Source organism: Charadrius vociferus, unplaced genomic scaffold (genome assembly GCF_000708025.1).
Source record: "Charadrius vociferus isolate BGI_N301 unplaced genomic scaffold, ASM70802v2 scaffold309, whole genome shotgun sequence".
Classification (NCBI taxonomy): Eukaryota; Metazoa; Chordata; class Aves; order Charadriiformes; family Charadriidae; genus Charadrius; species Charadrius vociferus.
The window spans coordinates 515498-543002 of NW_009661370.1; the positions used below are offsets into that span (position 1 = coordinate 515498).

The window sequence follows — 27505 nt, forward strand, 5'->3', positions numbered from 1 at the left end:
TCCCTATGTTACAAGAAAATGTGTTTGCATACACCTTGGTGATATTTGCTCTTAATGCACTGTGTCTTGTTGGCAACAGGAAAAAGTGAAATTCTGTACCTTTAAAATATTCATATTAGTTTTCAAAATGCTTTTGCTTCATAATCCTACCATTGTATTGAAGCTTCTCACTTTAAAATTCGCAGGCTGTGGATTGATAAATCCATTAGCTTGAATTTATGTAAAGTTAAACTTCCGGTCATGTTTGTGTTTATATATATATTTCAAATTGTACTAAATACTGTTTACAATTCAGCTGTAATAATGTAACTATAATAATAGTTTATAACTGTAGCCATTATAATCAGAGTTATCCACCAATATAACAATATGTCAGTAATCGTTAATGTAGTTATTATTGTCTATGATCGTTTTGAAAGAAGCTTTTTTTTAGAAAAAAAAATTAATTCACTTACTCTTCTGGTTTCCTTTTGTCCACCCACTAAAAATATTGTCTTTATAGACATGGGATTTTGAAGTTCAGAAAAAAGCCTAAAATATCTCATTATTATTTTTATCCCATTAAAAAAAAAAAAATCTTCCAAATCCTTTTGCAGTTTGCTTACATTTTTATCTCCTTTCCTTTTGTTGTCTGCAAGTAGCACTGGACCACGTATTCAAATGATGTACATTCCTAAAAACTAGAAGTTTATATGGCTTCTATTTTTGTTGCCGTACACATTCCAAATACTTTTCCAAAGTCCTACATGGGAATTTCCTTACTTTCAATAGGTGGCCTTTATTGTTTTGAACGCCTATGTTGTTGTCCTCCTGTGTCATTTTTTCAGCTGGCCTACACTTTACTCAGTCATGATTGTTTTCCGGGGGAAATGGTTGTTTCTCCTGTGCACGTGTCAGTGTACAAAGTTAACTATATGTATTGGTGTAGTTGAACTGGTGTGTTAATGGAGCGTTTTTTAGTATTACTGATTCCTATGAAGAATCAAGAAAATAGCTTTGTACATTAGCTATTTACCAAAAAATGAACTGAAGGGCCTAATTCAGTAAAGCGCATTGGCATTTCTTCTAGTTCATCGTAAGTTTATTGCTTCATTTTATCAAGGGAGACAAATGCCTAACATCCATTTTGTGTCAGCAGCAGAGAGGTGCTAAATCCTCAGATATTTCAGCCTATATGATTCTTGAGAATGTGCACAGCTGTACGTTTTATGGGTTATTTTAGAGTATTTTAAAATCTAATAGTTTACTTGAGGAATGATTTTCATTACTGTTTGATGAAATATCTTTCTGTATTTTTAAGTACCTTGTTTGGTGATAAATTAGAACCAAATTAATCCAATCCTAACCTTTGTATCTAATGCAGGATTCATGCCCAGCAAAGTCAAACAAGAATGTAAATCATGGGTTATTTGTGAAATGTTGCCAAGCTCATGCTGCCATATTTATAAATCAAAAGTTAAGTTTCATAATTATTTTTTTTTAAACCAAGTAACTATCTGCCAAGCACAAGTTGTATGTGCTTCAGATAGATTGGTGGTTATAAATTTTCTCTTCCCTTCTCGCTTTCTTAAAATTAAATATGGAGATTTTTCTTCAGGGGCTGCGGGGTGTTACTTGGCAGCCTGTGATAATCTGCTTCCATCTGGCCTTTCTACAGGAGAAAAGGTGATGCAAGATGATGAGTTCACCTGTGACCTCTTCCGCTTCCTTCAGTTGCTTTGTGAAGGACATAACTCAGGTTTGTGGGCAGGCTGCCAGTCAGCTCAGCCAAGGTGATGGTAACTAAAGATAAAAGCTCTTCATTGCTGAAGGTTTGGGAGCCTTCATAAAATATCCTGAAAGGTGGAATAGCTGCTAGACTGTATGTGAAAGGATAATATTTATGTGGAATTAAATTGCTAGGATTTTTTTAATCAGCTTTAACTTTGTAGAAAAGATAACGGTTTCCAAAATGATGAGTTTTGGATCTTGACCTACTAGGAAAGGTATAAATTTATATAGGAAAAGGTACATGGTTTATAACTTCCAGTCAGTGAAGATTCAGAGGAAACATATAATAGGAAGTTATATTTATTGGTTTTTGACATTTGCATGCTTTCTGGTGTGCACTACTTGGCACTAATGTCAGTTAGAATTGTATGAGAAATTACAACAACATAATAATACATTTCTTAAAGAAATAGCAACTATTTTAAAAATACAAAACCAAATTAAACAAATACACAATGTTAAGCGTATTTTTGTTATTAAGTACACTTCCCTGTGTTGCCTCTATCATTATTTGGGAAGAAGAGAAAAAAAAAAAGTTAATTTTTGTTAGCCATTTGACATATTTATGACTTTGTAATCAGGAATTGTGTAATGCGATTTAATTTTGCTTTGGCTTAACAATATACATACTAGGTGTAATCCTATTGATATCAATGGAGTTCTAGAGATGTAACATTAGTCGTAAATGAGATGAAAATAAGACCAATTAAATTTCAACAGATGAAACAGATAATCAAGCTTCTGGTGTCAGAAGTTCACTGTTATGTGATCTTTGTAATAAAATGCTGAAACCCTTAAAAGAGTTTGTTGCCAAAAAAAAGGTTAAAAAAAACTCCATTCCTTTGAGCAATACTTTCCTAGATCCTGTTAAATCAGAATTAATTTGCAGGAGTGTTTTTTTTAAGTCTCTAACACTTAAATTTAATTTAAACTTTTATTTGAATTTTTAGATTTTCAGAATTACCTGAGAACTCAGACTGGTAACAACACAACTGTTAATATTATAATTTCCACTGTGGATTACTTATTAAGAGTTCAGGTAGGTTAACTTGTATACTAATTAAGTAGATGACCATAATGACTTACATCTATACAATATTTACCATTTAAAAAAAACATTTCATATATTTTGATCATAAGGCAGAAGTTTATATGTGGGGACTCTGAATTTCATAATTTCTCTGGAATTTCCTCCAGCAATACGGGGTTTGCTGCCACAAAAGTTCTGTTTACAGCAGAATCAAACTTCATTCTTATCACAAAACGTTCAATTTTATTGGAGGAGCACGTTTATTTGTCATGACATTTATTCTGGTCACTGTAGCTCATGTTGATGAGAGAGGCTGTAATTCTCTACTGGTTACAGTTCTTTAAGGGTTGTTATTTTATACAGTGAGAGTCAAAGGTGACTAAAGTGTGAAAGGCTGATGTCAGCCAGTGTAAGCAAGAATGCAATGGAGTCTGTTAATCAACGAGAGCAGGCAGAAGGTAGACACATGCTAAGTGTATCCGTGAAGACCATTAGCCAGTTGTTGACTGGACTACCCTGTGACTGAAGTGTTTTATATCGTTCAAGTCAAGCTTCAGCCAGCTGCTTTTTCATCCATGTTCTGATTTAGTCTGAACACTGGGCTGCTGTATGGATATTCATGGGATGGCATGGAGTGAAGCATAAGAACAGCGCATCATTTTCTGAGGGGAAAAAAAAAGGCAAAAAGAAAAAACAAAAGCAGAAGGCTAGATTAAAAACGCTTCAACGCTCTGATTTGAATTTTCTGCCTAATCTTTGAATATGAAAACATTACATTGTCACAGCCCAGTAGAGAGTAATGAAAAAAAATCTAATTTGTTTCCAGAGCATGTGAAAGACATGAAAACATATTTTTGTGATAAATGTTAATAATTTTTACCTATTATTCTCATCTTTCTGAAAGTCATTGTGCATGATAATATATTTTGTTGGGTTTTTTTTAATTTATCTAGTTAAGTGTTCCCTTTAGCCACTTATTTACTTGGTCTGAGAATTCCAAACTTTGAAAATCGGTTGTTTGTAAGTTGCTGCTGTTATCAGTGTTGCTTTTTTATCCTTATGCATTCTGTAGAAGTTGTAGGGAGAACATACCGATTTTCATTCCTTCGATTACTTTGTTGAAACTTTAATAATCTCGCCTTTGGGGAAGATGGAAAGAGGAATCATACACAAAGCAACATTTGCTCCCACTGTTGACTAGGTGTCAAGCACACAGTATAAAGAGAGATTGTTTAAAGAAAGGCATGCAGCATGGTAATACTACTGAGTACTCCTTTTCAGAATGCAGGCAGTTTTATTTCTAAGAGCAGATGCCAAAAGATCTAATTATTTATTAATTTATTTATTTTGAGGTTTGCAGAGGGGTTTTTTTAATTATTTATTTCAGTTTATTTGTGATGAGGTGAAACTGAAATTCTTGAAGAATTGTTGGAAGATTGTTTAAAACCTTTATAAATTAAATACTTTTCAGAACCAGAGTGCTCGCTCTGTAATGTTATTTTTCTTACCTTGATGAATAACTGGATAGAGACAATTTGATTACATAATCTCTTTGTGCTCCTCACAACTGTTTTTTAGGAATCCATTAGTGATTTCTATTGGTATTATTCTGGGAAGGATGTTATTGATGAGCAAGGACAACGAAACTTTTCCAAAGCCATCCAGGTTGCAAAACAAGTTTTCAATACTCTCACAGAGTATATCCAGGTAAAATTAGTTTCATTGGAATTTCACTGGATTTGCAAGAAAATTAATTATACTAGGCACGAAGACATAATGTGTATATGTATAATTTAGATGGAAATATAATATAGATGCATTTATGCCTCAACATAATTTTAGAGCATTTATTGAAGTAGGAAGTGAAGTTTTGAAATAAATGTATATAGCTGTCACTACTCTTTTGGAATCTTAACAATTTAGTCAAATTTACAGTTATTAATAAATAATCCTCCTGGTTTGGTTGAGTTTCTTGCGAATAAACTCTGCTTTTCTTTTTTTGGTTGCCTGAAAAATAGGGGCCATGTACTGGGAATCAGCAAAGTCTGGCACACAGCAGGCTATGGGATGCTGTAGTTGGTTTTCTTCATGTGTTTGCCCACATGCAGATGAAGCTGTCTCAGGTATCTTTTGGTTTTACTTTTTCCTTTTTAAGTTACAAACATTTTTGTAAAAGATAAACAGACTTGTTAATATGTTTGAGTCATTAATAACAACAGTTAATAGGGGAAATATGAGGAAAAATAAGAGACAGAGGTAATTGAATACGATAGAGTTGAAGTAAATTACCAAATTGTAGTGGGTGTGAATAGCAGGCCTGTAATTGGATTACTGGCCACAGGCGCAAAGTTGATTAGATCAAGCTGCACATGAAGCATATCACCAATATTTAGAAAGAACTAGCTAGTTCCTGTCTTTCGTAACAAATTTCTGTCACTGTTTTTGCAATTTTGCACCAGCCTTTTATGGAGGACCCATTTTCATTGATTTGTCCTGCGTTGCACCCTAGTTCATCATTATTGAACCCTAGTTCAATGCATATCTGCATCTAAGACTTTACTACTCTTATTAGAGAAAGAGGGTAATCAGACTTTAGAATGGGTAAATTGCTTTTGGAGGTGAGTACTCATTTCATAAACTATAGAAATAGTGTAGGGGACTGGCACAGACAGCTCTTTAGGGGCTTAAAATTAGGTGAGAAGGGTCCTATCCTTAAGTAGTGCATTTTTCAACTTACCTTTTAGAAAGACTAATACATCTTAATTGAATGCAGCGATTCTGAATTTTTTATATCACTTGACATTCTCAGAGAAAAGTCTCATAAGCTTGTAAAAGTTTTCGTTTTTGTTAAGGAGTACAGCTCTGAAGGCTCTGAGGTTTTTAGATTTCGTTATTTGGCTCCAAATGTATCTAAGTAGGTATTCTTTGCATAAATTGAAGTAGTCTTGTTCAAATGATTTTCCTCCCTGCCCTTGGGACATTTTGGCTGAAAGTAGGCTAATTGCTCAGATTTGTAGGCTTTTTGCTACAGGTATGCTTCTCACTCTTTGCAGCTAAAGAGAGGTCTTCTTCCAGCAAATGCATCACAGTGAAACCTGCTCTTCAAGAGTGATGCCTTGATTTTCTATTGAAGTGTATTTATAAGTGCCTGTACATACTGTCCTGGATTTGTTATTTTGTTTGTATTTTTGTTATTTTAAGAATCAAAAAAAATAGTCAATGTTTGGGTAGGCCACAGTAGTGGCTGTTGTGCTTTCTTCCTGTACGTTTAAAGTGATATCTAAATAGTTACTGTGATAGCGAGTAAAACACATGGTGGCTATGCGTTGATTGAGAAGCATGATGTGGCTATTGGCAAGATTTGTTTTTACAGTAATGAGGAGTTTATAGTCTCAGCTGTGCCCTTAGCGGCTTCATAGCATCTTTAATTATTGCATCTAGAAAATAATAACCCTGACACTTCAGAGAAAGCTGAGAAGCTTTGCTCAGTGAGATCCATTGTGGTGTATGGAGTTACTCATGCTGTTCTGTGGGTTGACAGAAACACAGTCTACTCCAAATGTATGATAAATAGTGATGATGTCTTTCTCTTGCATGGAGCTTAAGCTCTTGGATTTTGGGAGCTCCTTTAGGGGGTCAGCAGGGCCTTAGGAAAGACTGGAATAAGTATGGGCTCTTCTGTTCATTTATATTTATTGCAAGAATATATTAATAAGCTTTTCAGATTCTATTGAAATACTGGTTTTCAAAGGTGTAGAGTGTGGCTAAATGGATTTATAAGGAGTCCACATAAGGGTTTTGTCTTTAAGAGGGGCCTGCCTAGGCTAAGTATTGGGTTTTGGTTTAAATCAGAGTTTCCAGAGTACTTTTGAAGAATATTTGAAACAAGATTTAAAGAGGAACAAAACTAAATCACTGGTTGGTTTGGGTTTGGGGTTGTTGGTTTTTTTTTTTTGCATTTTCCTTCTCTAGTCTTGTACTAGGAAGCAACAAGGTGATATTGGTAATACTTAAGAAATCTCTGTAAGGCAGAAGATCAAAGTAAAAATTTCAATCTAAATGAACAAAGATCATCCAGGATGTAAGCAACTTTTGAAGTAAGAAGATTTATAATGAAAATTTACAAGACAAATCAGAGATCTTCATTGTTTCCAACTTGTGCCGTTTTCAATCCAAAATGCAAATTGCCATAAAGTACCTAGAGTTTGTTGTACTAATTACAGTCCAGTAACGCTCAAGTATGCCTTATCAATGGCATGATGCAACATTGTATCACTGAGGAAGAAATCGGGAGTTGAATAAATCTGTCCAGATAGACTCCAGGTTGAACTTATTGTCAAGTGAAATAGTAAACTTGGTAAGCTGAATGAGAGAAAAGATTGCTAAAAGAATCAATATCATGTTTATTTAAGGATATACTAATGGAACTTTATTAATATATATTTTGAAATTTTATTTCAACTTTTCTTTCTCCCAAAAGAAGTTCAGTGGCCTGTAATGGAATCACTTACTATGAATTATGTTACACTTTGAGCTCTGTGTGCTGCTGCCATTGTTGTTTTTTCAAGTCTTCATAGGTGTAAACTTGATTACACCAACAGTGATAATATTTTAGCTGACATGAAACATTACAGAGGCATAATCTGTGAGCTTTACATACACAGTTATTTGCTTTAAATTTTTTCATCACCTTCCTTTTTTGCTTTGTCTTTATTAAATTATTGTCTTCTAAACAGATGATCATGTAAATATTTGACCCTGTAAATGTATTGTGAGAAATCAAGCAATTAAATATATTTTCACTGTCTTACCAGCTTTGATACTACTAGCTTCTTAACGTCTAAGTCTTATTTTTAAAGGGTTACATATGCATGCACATTTATAAATGTCGAAGTCAATAGGTATCTTCTTACATATATTATGTTCATTATTTAGGATTCCAGTCAAATTGAATTACTGAAGGAATTAATGGATCTTCAGAAGGATATGGTTGTCATGTTGCTGTCTATGCTGGAAGGTAGTCAAAATTTAATTTTAAATCCTCTTTCATAGTTGTTGAAGCAAAGTTTTTACCTTTGTGGTTGCTGTCTTGTGAGAAATAATGCTCCATTCTCCTTTGGGTTTTTAATTTTCATATCTTAATTGTGAGAAGAGTTGTTAGGTCTTAAAGAGAATGGGAGATTTATATAGTGTAGTTGATACAGTTTATATTAATTCTGAATGTCAGAATTGTATAAAATACAGCTCTGGCAGAAGTTTTACTTTGTTTCCATGAACTTGGCTTCTCTTTTGGCTTAGGTGAGAATTTATTTTACTATTGAAGTTGGAATGTTGGGTTCTAGGAACTGAACCATTTATCAGTCATTTTATTAACACCTTTACTATATTGCATTTATATTGATAGCGATCTTAGCCATAAAGAACAGGATTTGATTCATCTAGTTTCTAGGTTCAAGGTCCTTTATAGCTGGTACCTGAAATTGTGATTGTCCAGAGAATGTGATCCTTATCGAGAAATACTACTATTTGTTTAGCTCCTTTATTGTATTAGTGCTTCCAATACTAGACTAACCAGACATAGACATAGAAGATCCAAAGATCTGTTTTTCCTTTTTGCGTCTTACATGTATCCTATCACATTTATTTTCTTGAGACAACTGGGAGTATCATAATGCAGCATAGGTTGCAGTGTAGCATGCATCGCTACTGCTTTGCTCCTAGAAGGTCACTGAGAAGCAAAGTAAATTCTCAGTAATGTAGGCTGTACTTTATGAGCAACCTACTGAGCTATACATCCTAACTAATGTGACGCTAGTTCTTTCGATGTTGCACTATCATAAAATTCATAGTATGCTGTCTCATGTTTAGTACTGTATTAAATGTAACAGATGTCTCTCTGTAGGGCTTGTTAGTTCTTCATTTCTTTAATGAATAATACTTAGTCACTTATGTTTTTTCCAAGTCTTAGCGTATTGTTATTAATAAAATATTTCTGATTTTACAGCTGGCTTTCTCATGTGAGTGTGTTAGCCAATAGTTTATCATCCTTACTGTTTGGTTATTTCACTAGTCGGTATTATACGCTTTTCTTTGCCAAAACATTTGCTGCCATCAGTATCTCTAACATCATGTCATCACATCTAGGTAATGTTGTGAATGGAACTATTGGCAAGCAGATGGTCGATATGCTTGTGGAATCGTCCAACAACGTGGAGATGATTCTGAAGTTTTTTGATATGTTCTTAAAATTGAAGGATTTGACTTCCTCTGATGCATTCAAAGAATATGACCCTGATGGTAAAGGGATAATTTCAAAGAGGGATTTTCACAAGGCAATGGAAAGCCATAAGCATTACACCCAGTCTGAAACTGAGTTTCTGCTATCATGTGCTGAAACAGATGAGAATGAGACTCTGGACTATGAGGAGTTTGTGAAACGATTCCATGAACCTGCCAAAGACATTGGTTTCAATGTCGCTGTTCTCCTGACCAACCTATCAGAACACATGCCCCATGATACCCGCTTGCAAACTTTTCTTGAACTGTCAGAGAGTGTGCTGAATTACTTTCAGCCTTTCCTTGGACGCATAGAAATCATGGGCAGTGCAAAGCGCATTGAACGAGTGTATTTTGAAATAAGTGAGTCAAGTCGGACTCAGTGGGAGAAACCTCAGGTAAAAGAGTCAAAGAGACAATTTATATTTGATGTTGTAAATGAAGGAGGGGAGAAAGAAAAGATGGAGCTGTTTGTTAATTTCTGTGAGGATACCATCTTTGAAATGCAACTGGCTGCCCAGATCTCTGAGTCAGATCTAAATGGAAGATCGGCAAATAAAGAGGAGAATGAGAAAGATAAGCCTGAGGAACAGGATCCTAGAATGGGTTTCTTCTCTCTCGTGACCATGAAGTCAGCATTAGTAGCTCTCAAGTATAATTTCATGACTCTTATGAAAATGCTCAGCGTGAAAAGCCTGAAGAAACAGATGAAAAAAGTGAAGAAAATGACCATGAAGGACATGGTCATGGCTTTATTTTCTTCCTATTGGAGCATTTTGATGGGCTTACTACATTTTGCTTGTAGTGTCATCCGGGGCTTCTTTCGCATCATATGCAGTTTGCTGCTTGGAGGAAGCCTAGTAGAAGGAGCAAAGAAAATCAAGGTGGCTGAACTATTAGCTAATATGCCAGATCCCACTCAGGATGAGGTGCGTGGGGAAGGAGAAGAGGGGGAGCGGAAGCCCACAGAAGCTGCATTGCCTACAGAAGATTTGACAGATCTGACAACTTTATCAGATGAGAGTGATCTACTCTCAGATATATTTGGTTTGGATTTGAAACGAGAAGGTGGACAGTATAAATTGATCCCTCACAATCCAAATGCTGGTTTGAGTGATTTATTGAGCACTCCCTCCTTACCTCCAATGCCTGAGGTGCAGGAAAAAGTCCAGGTAACTGTTTAGGTTTTTTTTTCATTTCTGCTCTGTTTTTCTCTTTCATATGTTAAGTATAGTCTTGAAACAAAACTTGCATCTATGTTTTTCTGGGGTTTGTGACTTTTTTTTTTTTTTTAAGGAATGACATATAATTACTGGTGTTTACACTCTCTGATATCATAAACTTGAATTTCCACAGCCTTCTCTTAAGTACATGCTGTGTTGGTTTGCTTTTAATTCAATGTTAAAATGTCTCTTCATTAATTTAAATTGAAGGATCATCTTCTCTCAGGGTTTCAATTGTTTGGAAAAAAAAAAAAAAAAGCCTAACATTCTACACTCTGTGCATCCTTTTAACTAACTCTGTACTGTATAATAATGTTTAGACACTTTTGACTTTCTGTAGGAGCAGGTGAAAGAAGATGAAAAGGAAGAGAAGGAGGAAACAAAATCTGAACCTGAAAAAGCAGAGTATGTATTACTTTAACTTGTGATCCTACAAAATGTGGTTTGTTTCACTGAAAAAACAGCTTGATTTGTAATTACTTCTTTGCCTTTCATTTTGTGTCCATTCATGTTCCACAGTTAGGATTTTTTTTTTTGACCATCCTCCACATCCGTGCACATTAGTAAGGAAATGCCATGTAAATGACATGACTCAGAGATTTTATGAATTTCCCTCTTCCAGCAGCATTCCTTTGTAATGTAGATTTAATTTCTTTTAGACTATGTTTGATTGATTAAGTTTTTCTTGGCAAGTCTGAAAGCTAGAAGAAAATCTCTTGGACAAATTGTAAGAGCATCTGGGTTCCAGAGACTTGTTATCCATCAGTGGTAGAGACTGAATCTGTTCTGCCCTTCCCATTTGCTATGACCTGTTTTGAGTTATTTGGACTTTGCAAACCCTAAATATTCCAATGCAATTTTAATGAATTACTGAGTAGTCTCACATCTTTATGAAGAACAAGTGTTAGCAATTGATAAGTGATCGTTTTAATCTTTTTAGGATATGTTAAAATCTAATGTGAATGAGATTAGCTCAGAATAAAAATAGTGGAAAGCAAAACATCGATCTTGGTTTTAAGCAGTAAAAGGTATGGCACTCCATCCCTGTAATTCATCATTCCTGATACATGTGCAGTTCTGATATGTGGATAGTTCCTGTCACTGTCAAAATTCTAAGTGGGTCCCTTAATCTCCAGCTCTATCCTTTTTGCTTTCCTGGGTTGACAAACACTTGCCAGCAACAAAAACTCTTCATCCTAATCAGTACAGCAAATTTCTAACTAAGCCAGTATAACTATGTGAAGGAGGGTCTTGCTGACTTTTGAAGGTCACTTCACTGTTGATTGCTCTCCTTGACTGTGTGAGTTGCAGTGATACCTGAATTCTCTGTGAGGAGTGCAGTGCCTGGCACTGTTAGCTGCCCTGAAGCCACTCCTAACATAAGACAAACTTTCAAGTGAACTTCCAAGTGAAAGTTTGTCGAGTGTATTCTAGTAAGAGAAGCAGCTTAGGACATCAGTTATTCTGTTTGTAGATAGGTATAGATAAATTAATAATGTAACTTATAAGTTGCCTCTCACTCTGGTTTGGCTTCAAATGGAATTCTGTGATCCTTTCATCTATCATGCTGTCAGGTCAAATTATCTTCCAAGATAATTCACAGTTCCTTAGATCGTGTGTTCGGAGAAGGCAGCCCACTAACTATGACTTTCTGTAATTGGGCAGCATGGTGATAATCACACATCGAATGGTGCCAAGCTTTCTTATTCCTGTTTCCTCCTGGAGTGGGTACTTAGGAATTCTTCAGGTGGGCAGAAACGCAGAATTTAAAATTTCAGGTTTGGCTTGTAAAGGCAAGAAGAAACAAAGTTTTCTGCAACCTGTGTGGGAACCAGATAGTTCAAGTGTATGATATTGGAAGGGAGCACTTAGACATATAGGCACTCATACAGACATACAGCTGTCAGCTTAGACATTTGTCAGTGCAAGTATTAGCTGCATAATTATGAAGCAAACCCTCAGGTAATAAGGTTGGCAGGCCCTTGATTATCTGCCTCTACCAGTTAGCATCCTCACTTCAGGGTGCCAAACCAGTAAGTTTAATTATCTGTAGACTTAACCACACTGTCACCCTTGCCAGTGCTTTGGGCTGAAGAGGGATATGTCTCCTTGTTATTCGTATGTGCAAATTGCATGAGTCATGACTACTTTAGCCTCATGAAAAGATGCAATGGCCTCTTCCAGGGTGTGGTTTTAATTTTTTGTTTAGCAGTTTTATTAACTTGATATATTCTTTTGGTTTCATTTGTGTCCTAAGAGGAGAAGATGGAGAAAAAGAAGAGAAAGCCAAGGAAGACAAAGGGAAGCAGAAATTAAGACAACTTCATACTCACAGATATGGAGAACCAGAAGTTCAGGAGTCAGCTTTCTGGAAGAAAATCATTGCATACCAACAGAAGCTTCTTGTAAGATGTTCTCTAGACTACATGTTTAACTGTTAGCGGGGATGTGTGCCACCATATTATTCTACCAATGTAAAGACAAATTTGTATCTGATGAACCTCATCTTTCTATCCACTATCATCCATAAAAAGGACGTAAAAACAAAGATTTAACTGGAATGATAGAGACCAAAACCACACAAATAACTCAATAGACAAAATATTAATTCTTAGGAAGACAATTATTGTCTAAAACACAGACCTTCAGAGATGCCTCTCCATCATTGGAAAACTGCCATGCATTTTTATGTTAATAAAATGTCCCAGGTTTTCACAGCAGCTTGTGAGCCTGCAACTTTGGGAAATGACAAGCTCTCCTATAAAAAGCATTTATTAAGATACAATGGTTAGCCTAAAACTCATAAGAAGAGATGTTACAGATTTTTTTTTGTGAAATAGCAAGTTATTGTTTGAGAAACTTCTCAAAACCCATGGAAAATAAGACTAAAATTAGTATAGCTGTATCTGAGAGTGTCTCAGTAAAATATGATATCCCTGAGTTTGCTGTAGACCTATTTAAAATCCATGCTTTTATTAGCTAGGAGATTCCACACATGCTCTGTGAGGCTAGTGTGATAATGCAAAGCACTAAGAAATACATTTTGCTGTATGTATAGTAGATACAATTATGTAGGGACAACCTACTTCTAACATGAGTAACATAGCAAAGCTACAAAACTGCAGTCAGAATTTTAATAAGGAATTAGGTGTTTAAGTTTTGCTTTTGAACTCCATTTCTTTTTTTTTAGGCTAATGATGTAGCAGTCATGTGAATTTCATTTGATTTTTCTTCTAATAGTCTTATTTAATAATTCATTAATAGTCATTTATGATTAGGGCTGAAAAATGGAGGAATCCCCATGTGAGAGTTAAAGCATTCAAAATGTGTGCTAGAAAGGTTTGTGAATTATCAGGATTCCTGCAATCCTTTAGACAGCATCATAATGTGAGAGAAGCTTTTTCCTTATGGTACTTAGGTCACAGATGAACTTTTTTCTGATCTGGTAAAAACACAATTGATTTTCAAATAGAAAAATATTTAAAATAAACATATGCAGACAATTTTGTTTCTTGGTAAAAGTAACAATTTACCACATGCAAGATTATTGAGGTACAGGGAAGATAGTGTTTTCTATATTACTATTACATTGTGTTATCTCTGTGTTGTCTCTAAATGTATTGAAAGGATAATGAAAAGATGTGAGAGGTAATTAGAAATCCTTCATCCCTTTCTGCATGGAGTGAAACAAAAGGTCCTTTATCCATTATTGCACATATAGAGTTGGAGAGAATTTGTACAATACGTCGCCCAAAATGTTTGAAATTTTTTTTGCCTATTTATAATTCTATTAAAAAGCTCCATAGGGGAAACAAACAAAAAAACCCAACACGCATGCAACAACCTAATAATGATTGTGGTATCATTATTAGGCAAAGTGTATTTATGTTCTGTTTCTATTTTCAGAATTATTTTGCACGAAACTTTTACAACATGAGGATGTTGGCATTGTTTGTTGCTTTTGCCATCAACTTTATCCTGCTTTTCTATAAGGTAAACTTGTCAAAATGTTACTTTTCAAGTTGTATACTGAAAAACATTCAGGTTTTGTAGGCAGTGTATGACGGTAAAACTACCTAGCCTAACAGATTAAACACCTGCTTTATAATGCCACTTCAGAGATCTAACATGGCAAGAGCAGATTTTTTTTGTGTGAAGTCATAATAGACTTCCAGTACTGAAACGTCTGTTTACAAAGTTCTGTGCTGTGACAGAGGCAGCAGACTGAAAGGCGGACCTGTCCCTGAGATGCTCCATTTCACAGTACAGTGACTCAGACAAGCCCAACCTGAACTGGCAACTTAAACTAATACATGTCAGCTGAGATGTTTTCTTGTGCCATTATACTCCCCTGAGTAGGTGTGTACAGCAAGGAGAAGGCACATCATCTTGAGCTGCCTAGAATATCACTGATCTTTGTCAAGACTTTTAGTATCGTTAATATAACTCTTGAGTCTTCAGACTTGAAGAGTCCTGCTGATAAAGACTACATGTGGGAAAGTCAGGAACATAGGAAGTTCCATCTTAACATGAGAAGGAACTTCTTTACTTTGAGGGTAGTGGAGCACTGGAAGCACTGGAACAGGCTGCCCAGAGAGGTTGTGGAGTCTCCCACTCTGGAGACATTCAAACCCCACCTGGACGCTGTCCTGTGCAACCTGTTGTAGGTGACCCTGCTCTGGCGGAGGGGTTGGACTAGATGATCTCCAGAGGTCTCTTCCAACCCTGACCATTCTCTGATTCTGTGATTCTGTGAGTTGGCTGGGTTTCTTCTGGAGAGGGCTATGCTCTTTCCTGAATTTGAGGTGACAAAATTCAGCATGGCCCAAATTTGCTACTGTAGACAGAGAGTGAAAAAAAAGAGAAAATGCACACTATCACAGATTGGTGTAAGAAGATGAAAGGGTTTCTGTGGACATTTTTATGCAAAAAGTTATTTTCTTGCAATTATATTGTCCTCGGTAGCATTGTTTTCAGTTATATTACTTAGCTTGTAGTAGTGTAAAGCTCCTGTCAAAGGAATATAGCTGCAACATTAAGACCAAGTGATTTAAACAGGTCTCCACCTCCGCTGTGACAGAAGAACAGGAAGTTCCTGTGGTATCTGCTGGTGAAAGTACTAAGTTGAACAGCCTGGAAAGTGACAACCAGAAGGTCATTGCAGTGCATTATGTCCTGGAAGAAAGCAGTGGCTACATGGAGCCCACACTGCGGATTTTGGCCATCCTACACACAGTCATCTCATTCTTCTGCATTATAGGGTATTATTGTTTGAAGGTAAGAAAAACTGAACATTGTTTTTTCTTCTAGCTCTTAACTTTTTTATCCATTGAGTGGTATAAATTGTAATAAAGCCATAGCAGTATTGCTTAAGCAGGTTGAGGGACCATGCAACAAAACACTATTCTGTTAGCGTAACCTACACAGAAATAGTGTGTTAGGTGATGTGTGAATTCAGGAAGTAACAGGCCAGAGCCTGATTTGCTGGGCTGACACTGGATTATAAGATCAGCGTTTGCACCGTTACCGTGTCAGCCAGACCATAGAGCAGTGACCTGTATCAAAAGCTGCTTTTGACTGTCAAAGACAAGCTGTGAATGGACATGGCCAGAGGAAGCTAGATGACAGTGTCTGCATTACTAGTCTGTCAACTGGGTCATTTGAAATGCATGCAGCACTTTAGACTACAGCTACTGCATGTTGTGGCTACAGACGATGCCTACTTTTAATACACGCTCTGGTGGTAGTATTTTGGCAGGAACTTAAGCATCTTTTAAAGGAATATCTTGCAGAAGATCTTTTTTAAGGATGTAAGAAATAGAGATGTCACCTATATTAGCAAAATGCTGCTTCTGATTTAGGAAGACCAAATGCCATAAATCTCTGGAACTGAGGAGTATATCTGGGAAGTACTTCCCCCATTTTTACACTCTTCCTGAGGCAAAAACTGTAGGTCAAAGTGCAAGATAGTACTAAACTAAACGGATGTTTCCTATGACCCAGTATGGCTTCTCATTTTTCCTTACAATTCTAATTTCTTTATTAAGGTTTTATGTGGTCCTTGATATTTTTCTCTTCCTCTCTTAATGGATAATACTTTTTCTATGCTAAGAACACATGATCTGCATTTGTAGTTGAGGCAAATGGTCATCATACTACTGCATTAAGTGGTTGATTTTCACCTGTATCTTAAGTGTGTCTGCAAGTCAATAAACACTAAAACACATTTTCCTGTTTTGCTGTTTGGCATGCAACATGAAAGTTTAGATTTCTAGCTTTTGAGATGTCCTCTTCTCCCACCTCATAGCCTTTTTCTTCCACTATGACTTTTTATGCTACTTTCCCATATTGTTTTTTCAAACTACATTTCTTCTCTGACTAGAAGGGAAAGATGATACTGTCATTATTTGCCATAATGAATTGCCTTCTTTCCAATTCTGAAACCCTGAAGAAAAGACGAAATATGGTTTCAGTCTCTGTCCTTGCAGATATACTGGTATCAAAATTAAAAGTCTTCATAACTAAAGGGCTGTGTATGATATATTTGCTTCTAGAGATTGCTGTGCGTGAAATCCACTACTTTTTTTTTCTCAATTAGCAGTCTGAAAATAAGATTGGAACTATTGTTATTTTATCTAATACAATCACCATGTTGCTTGAGTAGTCTAATTTTTGATATTACTATTTCAGTATACTCATTTCCAGTCTTGACTTGTAATACAGTCAAGGTGGGTAATGCAGGGTGGGTGAATTCTGGGGACCTGTGAAATAATTACAGGGAAGAGCAAGGTTCATTTTCTGTTCATAACAGATTTCTAAGAAAAAAACACTCCACTGGGACCCCTAGTTACATCTGACTTCTCAGAATGTACTATTCAATGTCATCCAGCTGACGAAAGAGAATTGTAGGTAAAACTTGATCCTTGCTGCTCAGATGTCTCAGCTGCTGGCAAAGAACTACAGAGCACAAATCAATTATATGGAACGTGAATATGATTTAAGGATTTTTCTTTTTACTGCTTCCAGTCTTCACTGTGAAACCACTTTGCTTTGCAGTGTGAAACCGCAAGAATTCTTTAATAAATGAAAGGCAATCTCTAACGCCTCTGGGTATCAAAATGCAATCCAAAAAATGTGATCCCAAATTAATATTTTGGAAGTAGAATTTCTAAGCATTTAAAAATTACTTTTATTTTAGCTGTATTTCACTTGACTATGTCTAATAGCTCCATAGCACTGAAGAGCTATTTTTATTTGAAGGATCCCTTGTCAGGGTTTTTGGCCATCTTTTTACAACTGTGTGGTACACTGTAGTTATATGATTCTGAATGACCTGGCGGTTGTGCATGTATACCTTTGCAGTGTTCTGGGCAATTGTCAAGTCTTTTGGGTTTTTTAACTACTGTTTTTGCTTTGGTCATTCTTCATACTGATGTAGTTTAGGCTGGGCTGGCCACTGAACAAATGACAGATGCTCTCTCAAACAAGGACGCATACTTAATTTTTCATAACAACCAGCTTTTCTTAAAAATTTGCAGACATGTCAGTGCATTTTAAATAATTCCTGATATTTTTTTCAACTGCAGGTTCCACTGGTTATTTTTAAGAGAGAAAAGGAAGTAGCAAGGAAATTGGAATTTGATGGGCTGTATATCACTGAACAGCCATCAGAAGATGATATTAAGGGACAGTGGGATAGACTTGTAATCAACACACAGTGAGTTTTTTATCTACTCTGTCTTTTTATAGCTTTGCAAGGAATTGTTCTTCTATCTCCAAAATTATATACTCGATCATCCAGCTTGTCTGAAAAAAACAATTGTGAGGGATATATTTCTAGCAAGGACATACAAAATATTTCAGGCACCTGTAATGCTAATGTTTACTATTGCTTTTTAATCTTCATTCCCAGGTTTTTGTTTTAAAATTATTTCTGTTCCATAATGGAAAAAAAAAAATTAAGTTAGGTTCTTTTGGCAAGCACGGTGATGATTGCGTATTGCTGTCAATTGGAGAGTGAACTGTGCATTGGATGCTTTAACGTCTCTTGAAGGCTCTCCTTTAGGAACATATTTAAAATCCCAACTCTCTGCCTGGTGGAACTATGTGATCCAACTGCTTTAGAAGCCTGTCTGCAGGCATTGGCTGTGCCGCTCTTTCCCAGCCACATTAACATGGTAGGCTGAATGCCATTTGGCAACTTTCATTCCAGTGACTTCACAAATGGCTAGCTGGCAAGAGCAGCAACTAAGAGCCTCTTAGAAACAAAATCAGTATGTAATTTTTATGTTGTCTTTGTAACTGTTGCATCTTCTCATGATTGTGTAAAATGTAATCTTGTTTATCTGTGCTTTTCAGGTCTTTTCCAAATAACTATTGGGACAAATTTGTGAAAAGAAAGGTAAGGCGTATTTTTAAAATTATATATGAAGTTAAAATATTAAGTTTTAGTGCATGTTTGTTTTCATGTTTGAAGAAAAGTAGTGTAGACTTCTTTGAAATGTAACTTTGAATCAGTGTAGATTTCTATATTTACCATTTTAAAATACACAGAATTCCTTATTCACTTCATGCTTACAACTACTTTTGTGTTGTTTTGATAGTTATTCTTTCAAACATTTTCTACATACAGCTTGTATAAAACAGGAATTCAAATACATACATGAAACTCTATGGAGAATTTCTGTGTACACTTCTATGTGTATTGCAATATATATAAATTGTTCTGTCTGTGTGTATTTGTGTATTCACATACATGCACACAGAATAAAGAATCCCTCACCCAGGAGAGGGTTAGGAGGGAATATAATAAGACAGGACAGATTGAGATGTTTTGGCACAGGGCATAGTCAGACAACTGTACTCACCAGCAAACTATATACATGCATCTGGCCCTTTGTCCCTTACCACTCTATTTTCTCACACTTTTTCCTCCCCAAATCATCTAACTCCCCCATCCCTTTTCCCACCTTTGCTTCCTCCCCATAACATCCAATAAGTTCTGTGCAATCCCCAAATGCTCTTCCTTTGCCATCCCATAATGTATCCCACATCCCTTGGCAGTAACCCTCTTAGTCTGAAAGGTGAGCTGGAGAGCTGCTCCCAATGATTCACCTTAATGGGCTTCGCACCTGGACACTGGGGCTGAGGCTGTCCTAGGACAGCCCTGGGAGATACCAGGCAGGGTATCCATTCATTGGGAGTCTGTTCTTTGGATTCCTGCCTGCCATTGTGTCTCTGTGCTCCTCTAGGCTTGAGGAGAGGGACCTTTAATGGGCTGATGGGCCTGGGAGTAGCTGGGCAGGGTGTTCTTTGGACCGTCCCCTGACCATTGTCTCTCTGTACTCCTTTGTGGGTGTACAGATGAGCTTTTATCACATAACCTAACAATCTCTCTCTCTGAAAAATAGTCCTCTGTAAGCAGAGACTGTTAGAGTTCATTTCTTACAAATGTTCTGTCAAATGTTTCCTCAGCTTGCTCTTAAAAAATAAATGTTATGTGTGTATCATAGCTTACAACAAGAATAGTCTTCCTAGCATTTGCATTTGGCCACAGTTGAAAAAGAGGGTGTTTATGGTGTTGGATCAGATTTACACCTCCTTCACACCATTTAATGCCAATCTTGAAGCACACTGTTGGAAACATCTTTAAATACTAGTAGCTCTTCTGCTTCATAATGGTTTTAGGTCAACCTGTCTAAAAATGCTGTGAGTTGTGTATTCATTTTGCTGTTGAAAGTATTTTTTTGCATATTTGAAGTTGTTGGATACATATTTCTATCTGTCCATCTAAGCAAAGAGGATGGAGTAGCTCGCACAGAGTACTCAAGAAAGAAAATAAAATTCTGCATTGCTTCTGTCAATCTAGTAGGTCACGGTGGGTTTCTATTAAAAGCAAAGGAGCATGGTTTTAAATGGTGTGGAAGGTTTGGTATTTTATCGCTGGCTGTGGAACTGCTCTGCATAGATTTAAGTGCCTTCAAATTTTCTTTTAAATATATTTTTGTATATAAATATACTTAAATCCCCAGCCTGGTGAATGATCCATGGTCATGAAGCATTTTTTTCAGGCATGTGACAAAGAAGGCTTGTCTATAAAAATCTGCAAAAATATCTATAAAGTTTTAAAGCATTGGTAATTAGAAAGCTGGTGAAATGACACCTCACCTGCAGGAGTCATTTAGTTATGATCTTATCCAAAATTTTGTGTTTCTTTGAATATTCTTTTGAAAATGAGGAGACATACTGTTTAGGAAGGAGCTGGGTGTTAGTGGGAATGAGAGTAAGTAAATCTTCATTTCCTGAAAAGTTTCTTAGGAAACATGTTCAATTTTGTAAGAAAGAGGTGGGGGATAGTTTGAATTCACTGAAAATAATTTTTAGCTAGAACTCTCTGTTCAAGATCTTATAATTCCTACATATTCTATGTGTATTATAATTTCACTGCATTATTAGCTAACAAAAATAAGATCATAAAATTATGCAATGGCACTAGTTAAAAAGTGAGGCCGCTTTTCATGACTATTTCAATGTGAAATACTTCATTTTGACAGGAAAAAAAAATAATCCTAAATTCCCAATCAAGATGTTCGGATTATTTAAAAAACCTTTTTAAACAGAATAATATTTTTTTTTTCTTAAAAGGAATAACTAGTAAGGGTCAAATACTGTCTTTGAGAAATTTTATTTTAATCAGACATTTTCACGCAGCTAGGATGTTCAAAACTTCTCTTTCCTGTGTGAGCTCACAGTGTATTTTTTTTTTCCTGCCAGGGATGATATTGATTTAGTTATTCTTCTTCTGCTGGGTTGCTTTCCCCTTCCTGTTGTCATTAAATGATTAGGAACATCTATCTTTGACACCCACCTCTTGTCTCTATTGAATTCATTGCAATTGAGCAGAAAAAATAATATTACTGACTGATATGATAGAAACAAACAGAGGAAAAAGATTGTGTACGTTAAACCTCTTGTCTTCAGAAACCAGGCTAAAAACCAGCTAGTCTACCCAACTGATTCTCTTGAATATTCCTCCTAACTTTAGGTCATGGATAAATATGGTGAGTTCTATGGCCGTGACAGGATCAGTGAGTTACTAGGAATGGACAAAGCTGCTCTCGATTTTAGTGATGCTCGAGAAAAGAAGAAACCAAAGAAGGATAGCTCCTTATCTGCTGTGTAAGCATTTACTTCTGGTTTGTGTGATTGTTGGTTTTTTTGTTTGCTTGGGGTTTTTTTTTGGTTTCGTGGTTTTTTGTAATTAAAATCAAGCATTCAAGGTTTGTCACTCAGCTTTGAATTTTCTTGTTGCTCTTTATGTATAATTATATAAGATAAATCAGTTCTTAAGTTGAATGATACAGTGAATTTATTTCATTATAGACAACATACATGCAGGACTCTGCTGGTTTTTATGTATGAAGGTTTAGTTTAGTGCACAGCTGCTTGAATGCATTCCATTCCCACTCTTCTGATAGTGTTGTTACAACTGGGTTGGAAACTCCTTTTCATCATTCTCTCAGTTCAGCTCAGCTGGAAAGAATGGGCAAAAGTGGCACTGTGTATTCTGATTATAAAGAAATGATGGAATAAATTTAAGTCATAGTGACAGTGACCAGTAAAATCTAGGAAGTTGGATGATTAGTCTTCACACCTTTTTATAAGCTGTTTTCCCTAAACTGTGTATTTTCCTATCATCTGAGAGACAGACATGAAAAAAGCCACTAGACATTCAGAGCAATTGCATTCATTGTCCTTCTTAGGGTTTTGTAAAAGAAAGTTTTTTTGTTTTCCTTCTGTCAGCTTTTGTAAAGCACTGCAAAAATGTTTTGGGTTTTGTTGTTTTTTTTTTTTTTTTCCCAGTTCTGCATTATAAAAAAAAAAGATATTCAAATAGACAGAATATATTTTAACAGAAGGCTGATGGAATACTTAATTTCAGAATCAGGCCTGAAGGATGCCAGTTTTTTGTTATATCTCTAATGTCAGCTCCATGTTATATATGTTAAAAAAAAAAAAAATTATCAACCTCATCCATTTTTCATGTTCTCCCTGGAGATATCATTCCATACTTAGATGAATATGGTGGGGGAAAATAAACAACTATGACAGAAATTTACAGAACTGTTCACATGAAATTCATGTGCTTCAGGAAGATGCATGTGTCCACTTTTTACCAGTTTCAAAAAAGAATACTAATGAAGCTAATAAAACTTAGGCCTATTCCAGATTAAACATTTTAAATATATTTACAGTGCAATGAAGAGAGAGTTGGGAAAAGCACTGGAGTTAAACCCTTACTGTACCACTTTGGGGGGGGGAGAATGGTATGCCCTGGTGCGGATCCCAGCTGTAGCGCCTCTGCTTCTGCATGTGCCAGCAAGAGGTGGCCCAGACTCAGGCCAGACCAGATACCTATGCCTCTCTCAACACAGAAGGAAAATGTAGCATGAACCATTTCCATTCCCAATACAAACGAACCAGGTTTTTCTTCTGTCTCCTTGATCCCCAGCTCCTGCTGTTTCTTCCCCTTTCCTGTGCGCAAATAATCTTCCATCTGGATTTTCTTCCATTTGTCTTTCTGCAAGGGAGTCTACTTGCAAGTGACAATGGTCCTTCAGAACCTCCTGCCCATCCCCTATTGCCCATCCCATACTGCATAAAAAAATCATCAGTGTACTGTTAAATTTTAAGGAGGATGATGCAGTTGGAGCATTACAGTAGATTGGTCAGTAAAGACAGTTAAAATTTGAACACTGGGATTGAGACAGTTTCCCTTCTGGGGTGGATGGTGTTAAACTATCTGTAGTATGAATGAAGTATATTTGAGAGAATAATATGAAAGACACAAAGATGAAAGTTATTTATCAGAGATGTTATAGTGAGGATTACCTCTCAGTCCCCTTACCTTCCTAACTGCTGTTCTTGGTTCTGCGGTCATTAGTCCAGTCAGAAGAGGCAACTGAAGCTCAGGCATCTGCAGCAATCAGTGACATAAGGCGAGTTTGGGGGAAAATAAGCAGGGCTTCTGTTGGATGCTAACATGGTAGAAGAATTCTTCCCCTTTCAAGAAGAGAAAAATGTAAATAATTTTCTCCTGGAAGATGTGAGGTTTCCATAGTTTGATGAGAAGATAAACCATATCATAAATGTGAAGTATGCACAGAATGAGTGCAGTTGGCCTCAGAGTGTGAAAGGGGGTAAAAGGTCTTATTCTTCCTTAGCACAAGAAGCAATAACCTAGGTTTTCAAAAGCTTCTGGATCAGGTAGCCCCCTTGTTAGTAATGTAGTAACTTGGAGAACAGTATTGTCTCTGATAAACTAGTAGGCTTTTCCCTCAGGTGACAGCCTTTTATTTGAGGTAGTTTCTACACCTGAAGTCCCAAGATTTATACCTGGTATGATGTCACCACAGGATTTACAAACCTGTGGATGTGCCTATTTGTGCAAATAAAAATGTATATCTGCAAGTGGGTAGTGGCTTCAGGCTTCATGCTTGAGAGGCAGGTGTAGTTACCATTCAAGTATAACGTCCAAATTCCCAGCCTGTTCCACTGAGAGGAATCAACATCAAACCTTTCCACTTACAGATGCTAACGTAAGATACTTCCTCCTTTTATTATTTACTTGGGAATCTTAAGCCTAGTGGGTCCTTGCAGAGGCTTTGTGTAGGATACTTTAATAATCTATCCTATGTGCTGTATCTGCAAGGCAGACATAACTTAAAGACACTTAAAGACTCATTGTTTTGTTTTGTTTCAGTTCAATGCTTTTTTTTTTGGGTAATAGTCAAATGGCACCCTTCTCTATAACATATCACCTGCTGATGTTCAGTGCCTAGAACAAAAGGAGCACTATTTCAGCACAGTGCAACAAAAATGATAATATTTCCTACCCAGTTGACCAATTCATAAATAATGAATGTTTCTAATCTGATGGGATGCCTTCTATTGTACAAACAGTAACATTAACAGAGGATCTTCCTAAACACCTACATTGAAACTCATTAACTGGTAAGAATGATGGTATTTTCATTAATGATTTTCCTTATAGAAAGATGGGTCATCTTTCTGAACTGTTTTCTCTGTTAGATTAGCCTCCTGAAATAACCTGAAAGAACCTTTAACAGAAAATTTCAGTGTCTGCTAAGAAAGGTAATGTGAAGAGCTAACTAATTAAAACTGACTCTTCCCAGTTTTAGTTTGTCTGTCATTTTGGAAAAAGGTTACAGGCTGCTGCAAGGCTATTTTTCAGTTTGAACTTAAAGTAATGATAGTTGTTCCCCATCTGGCAATGCCTTATAGCTGCTCTGAACAGCTCTGATGTACAAACATTAAAATGATTCAGGATGAAAAGTTCAGAATTGCCTGATTCCAGCTAACATTAGTATTATTTGATTGCCTGAGGATTATTTTTTTTTAAACAGAAGGAAGAATAGCTTTTGAAAACCTACTATGTCGTCCTTCAAACAGCTGAATGCAGTAGGCCTTAAGAAAGATGCTGGACAAAGTCTGGGTGTCGTTGAAGGTAGCAAAATAGTAGTGCAGGTTGCAGCCAAATGTAATACAGGCAATTTCTCACAAGTTCCCTATCATTTATTGACATTGTGCATTCTCACACTGTCCAGACCATCACTAAACTCAACTACTACAACTACAGTGTATGATGACCTGATCAATGGTGCAGAAAGAAGTCAAGTAAAAATTCATTCAGACTAGGAAATACATCCAATATAATACTAACTAATCATATTCCAAGGGAAACTTGAAACCATACTGTTACTTTTTGATTCACAGCTATAGAGCTTGATTTTTATATGACCTGATATTCTTCTTGATCACGGTAGTGCGCAGAAATAAACAGGAGAATACAGCTTTATGCGTGTTATTATTGCTTTGCTATCTGTATCAGACTTACTTAAAAAAATTAAGATACGGAAAAATGAACAGTTCCTTTTTCCATATAGGTCAATATTCACATTATTTTTAGGATCTCTACAGCTATTGCTGTTTGTAAAATATGATTAAATTAAATGAACTAGAGGTGAGCTCCTCTGGTGCTGGGTTTTTTTTTGCTGTTTCATGAGTGAGTGTCCTGCCTGTCCCTAAGCAGTCCTGTCCACGGTGTTTCATACGTAAGACAAATATAGTTATGCACAGGTGGAATGTAGGCACAAGAATATGCATGACACTAGAAATGAGTGGTATTGAGTCAGAATAAAGTAAGAAATTAGCTTGTTACAGTAATATTTTCAGAAATAAATTTCAAGAGGTTTTCGTTGATTTTACCACCTGAATACATTATTGAACAATATTTGAATAAGAAACTGTTCTTAACATTTTTACCTTTTTTTTTTTTTTTTTCCCTCTAGGATGGAGTTTTCTATAAATTTTGATTTCTTTAATAACTCAAATTTGATGCTAGAAAATTTTCTTATAACTTGTGGTTGACACAAATGGTATCAGCAGCCTTTAGCTGTGCTAGACTTTTGAAGCCATTTGATGGTTTAGGAAGCATTCCTATCTTTGATGAAGTGCTAGATTTATCTTTGTGTATCCTGTGGTATCTGGAGCATAGGACAGTTTGGGGACCCATGAGGCAAGCATGATTTTAATAATTTCTTTCAAAATAATGAATGTGAATTTGTTATGGGTGTATCCTTCCATCCTTGTAAACTTGAAATCCTGTTAGAAAAAAAACTTGCAGCTTTTCTCTCTAGTGTATGTAGGTTTTTTGCTATATAAATATCCCTGCAATCCTTATCAGACAGTAAATGTCACCGAGTGACTATGGCCTCAGTTACCATGGAAGAAACTCAGGTAAAACCTTAGGCTTTAGTTTCTACAGAGTTGCTGTCTACCATGAAGGGAATAATGAAGAGAAACCAGTTGCTGACCATGTCATCAATGCCTAGTAAACTGTGATCAACTCTCATTCTGTAAAAAAGTCTCGTGCCACCTTATGAGAGGTTTTAGATTTGGTAACCTAGTGATTTGTTGCCTTTCAATAGGTAAAAATCATAGAATAGGTTGGAAGGGACCATCGAGTTCCAAACCCCCTGCCATGGGCAGGGACACTTCCCACTAAACCAGGTTGCCCAAGGCCACGTCCAGCCTGGCCTTGAACACCTCCAGGAATGGGGCCTGGGAAAAAAAAAAAAAAAAAAAGGAATGGTAAAAAAGAAAATTAAAGTCTGTTGAATCTTGTTTAACTAGATAATAGACTGTAGAATTCGCAATTAGTCCCTGAGCTTATGTTATTTTTGTCTTTACAGAGCATTATTAATATAACTGCTCTTTTACCTGCTCTGAGCTAAATGTATAGTCCTGCAGAAGTTCAGTGAAGGCAGAAAAGTATAATTTACTGTGAATAAAGGGTAAAAAAGTTGACCCTAAATGAGTTACTGCATCATCTAAACGTTTTCTGCATAGAAGTAAAATGTATGTATGAAAAATCTGCCTTGTGTAAATTTGAGAGCAAGGGTCAAATCTTTCATAAATCAGAAAAATTCTACATTTCTCCTGCTTTCCCCTTTTTGTTCAAGTAGACTAATACAGTTCAGAAGGAAAAATTAATTCTTAATTAAAATAGGTTGTAGACTATTTGGAGTAGAGGTCTTGATCTAAGTTTGATTTAATGCTGTTTTTCAATTATAGTAGCTCCACTTATATCTTTGGAGTGTTTATACTATTACACAGGAGGTTCAATTGAGTCTTTTGCCTTTTAGTTTTATGCGTAAAAATGGTGTTAATTTTTGGTTGTGTTAAAGAGTAAATACTGTTGCATATAATACAAATCGGACTTTGGTTCATGGCAAAGTATTCCTTGGGGGTGTAATATTCAAATAAAACTATTACTTTTGTATGGTTAGTGGCCCTGGCTATCCAGGTAAGAATTTTGGAAATCAGGCCTTGATAGACCAGGGTTTAACTCTCGGTATTCCATCTAAGGCCTCAGGTAGTTCCATATAAACATGTGGCACAGAAGTATGACGTGCTTTCATATATGGCAGGTGTATGAGATCTGCCAGCGTTATTTCTACTTGTTTAGTCATTGTCAGCAGCTCTTCTCTTTCAGGAACACTGAATTCACTCACGTTTTAAGGTTAAGAGTAGGACAGATGACATTTTTCATGCTGTTATTTATACTTGTTCCTGAATTGTGATCCAGGTTTAGAATTTTTTTGTGTCAATATAATACAGATGA

General features: G+C 36.1%; 1 protein-coding gene across 1 annotated transcript in view; it reads left to right on the forward strand.

Moving 5' to 3' along the window:
- The window catches only part of RYR2 (ryanodine receptor 2 (cardiac)), a 471929-nt gene that overhangs the window by 430935 nt on the left and 13489 nt on the right, over window positions 1–27505 (forward strand). The window contains exons 85-97 of the mRNA XM_009893652.1: window positions 1658–1738; window positions 2721–2809; window positions 4379–4507; window positions 4819–4923; window positions 7736–7817; window positions 8945–10248; window positions 10640–10704; window positions 12557–12704; window positions 14206–14292; window positions 15358–15576; window positions 17886–18016; window positions 18658–18700; window positions 21344–21477. Of these exons, the coding sequence (XP_009891954.1) occupies window positions 1658–1738; window positions 2721–2809; window positions 4379–4507; window positions 4819–4923; window positions 7736–7817; window positions 8945–10248; window positions 10640–10704; window positions 12557–12704; window positions 14206–14292; window positions 15358–15576; window positions 17886–18016; window positions 18658–18700; window positions 21344–21477 (2617 nt within the window). The remainder of the gene's footprint in view (window positions 1–1657; window positions 1739–2720; window positions 2810–4378; window positions 4508–4818; window positions 4924–7735; window positions 7818–8944; window positions 10249–10639; window positions 10705–12556; window positions 12705–14205; window positions 14293–15357; window positions 15577–17885; window positions 18017–18657; window positions 18701–21343; window positions 21478–27505) is intronic.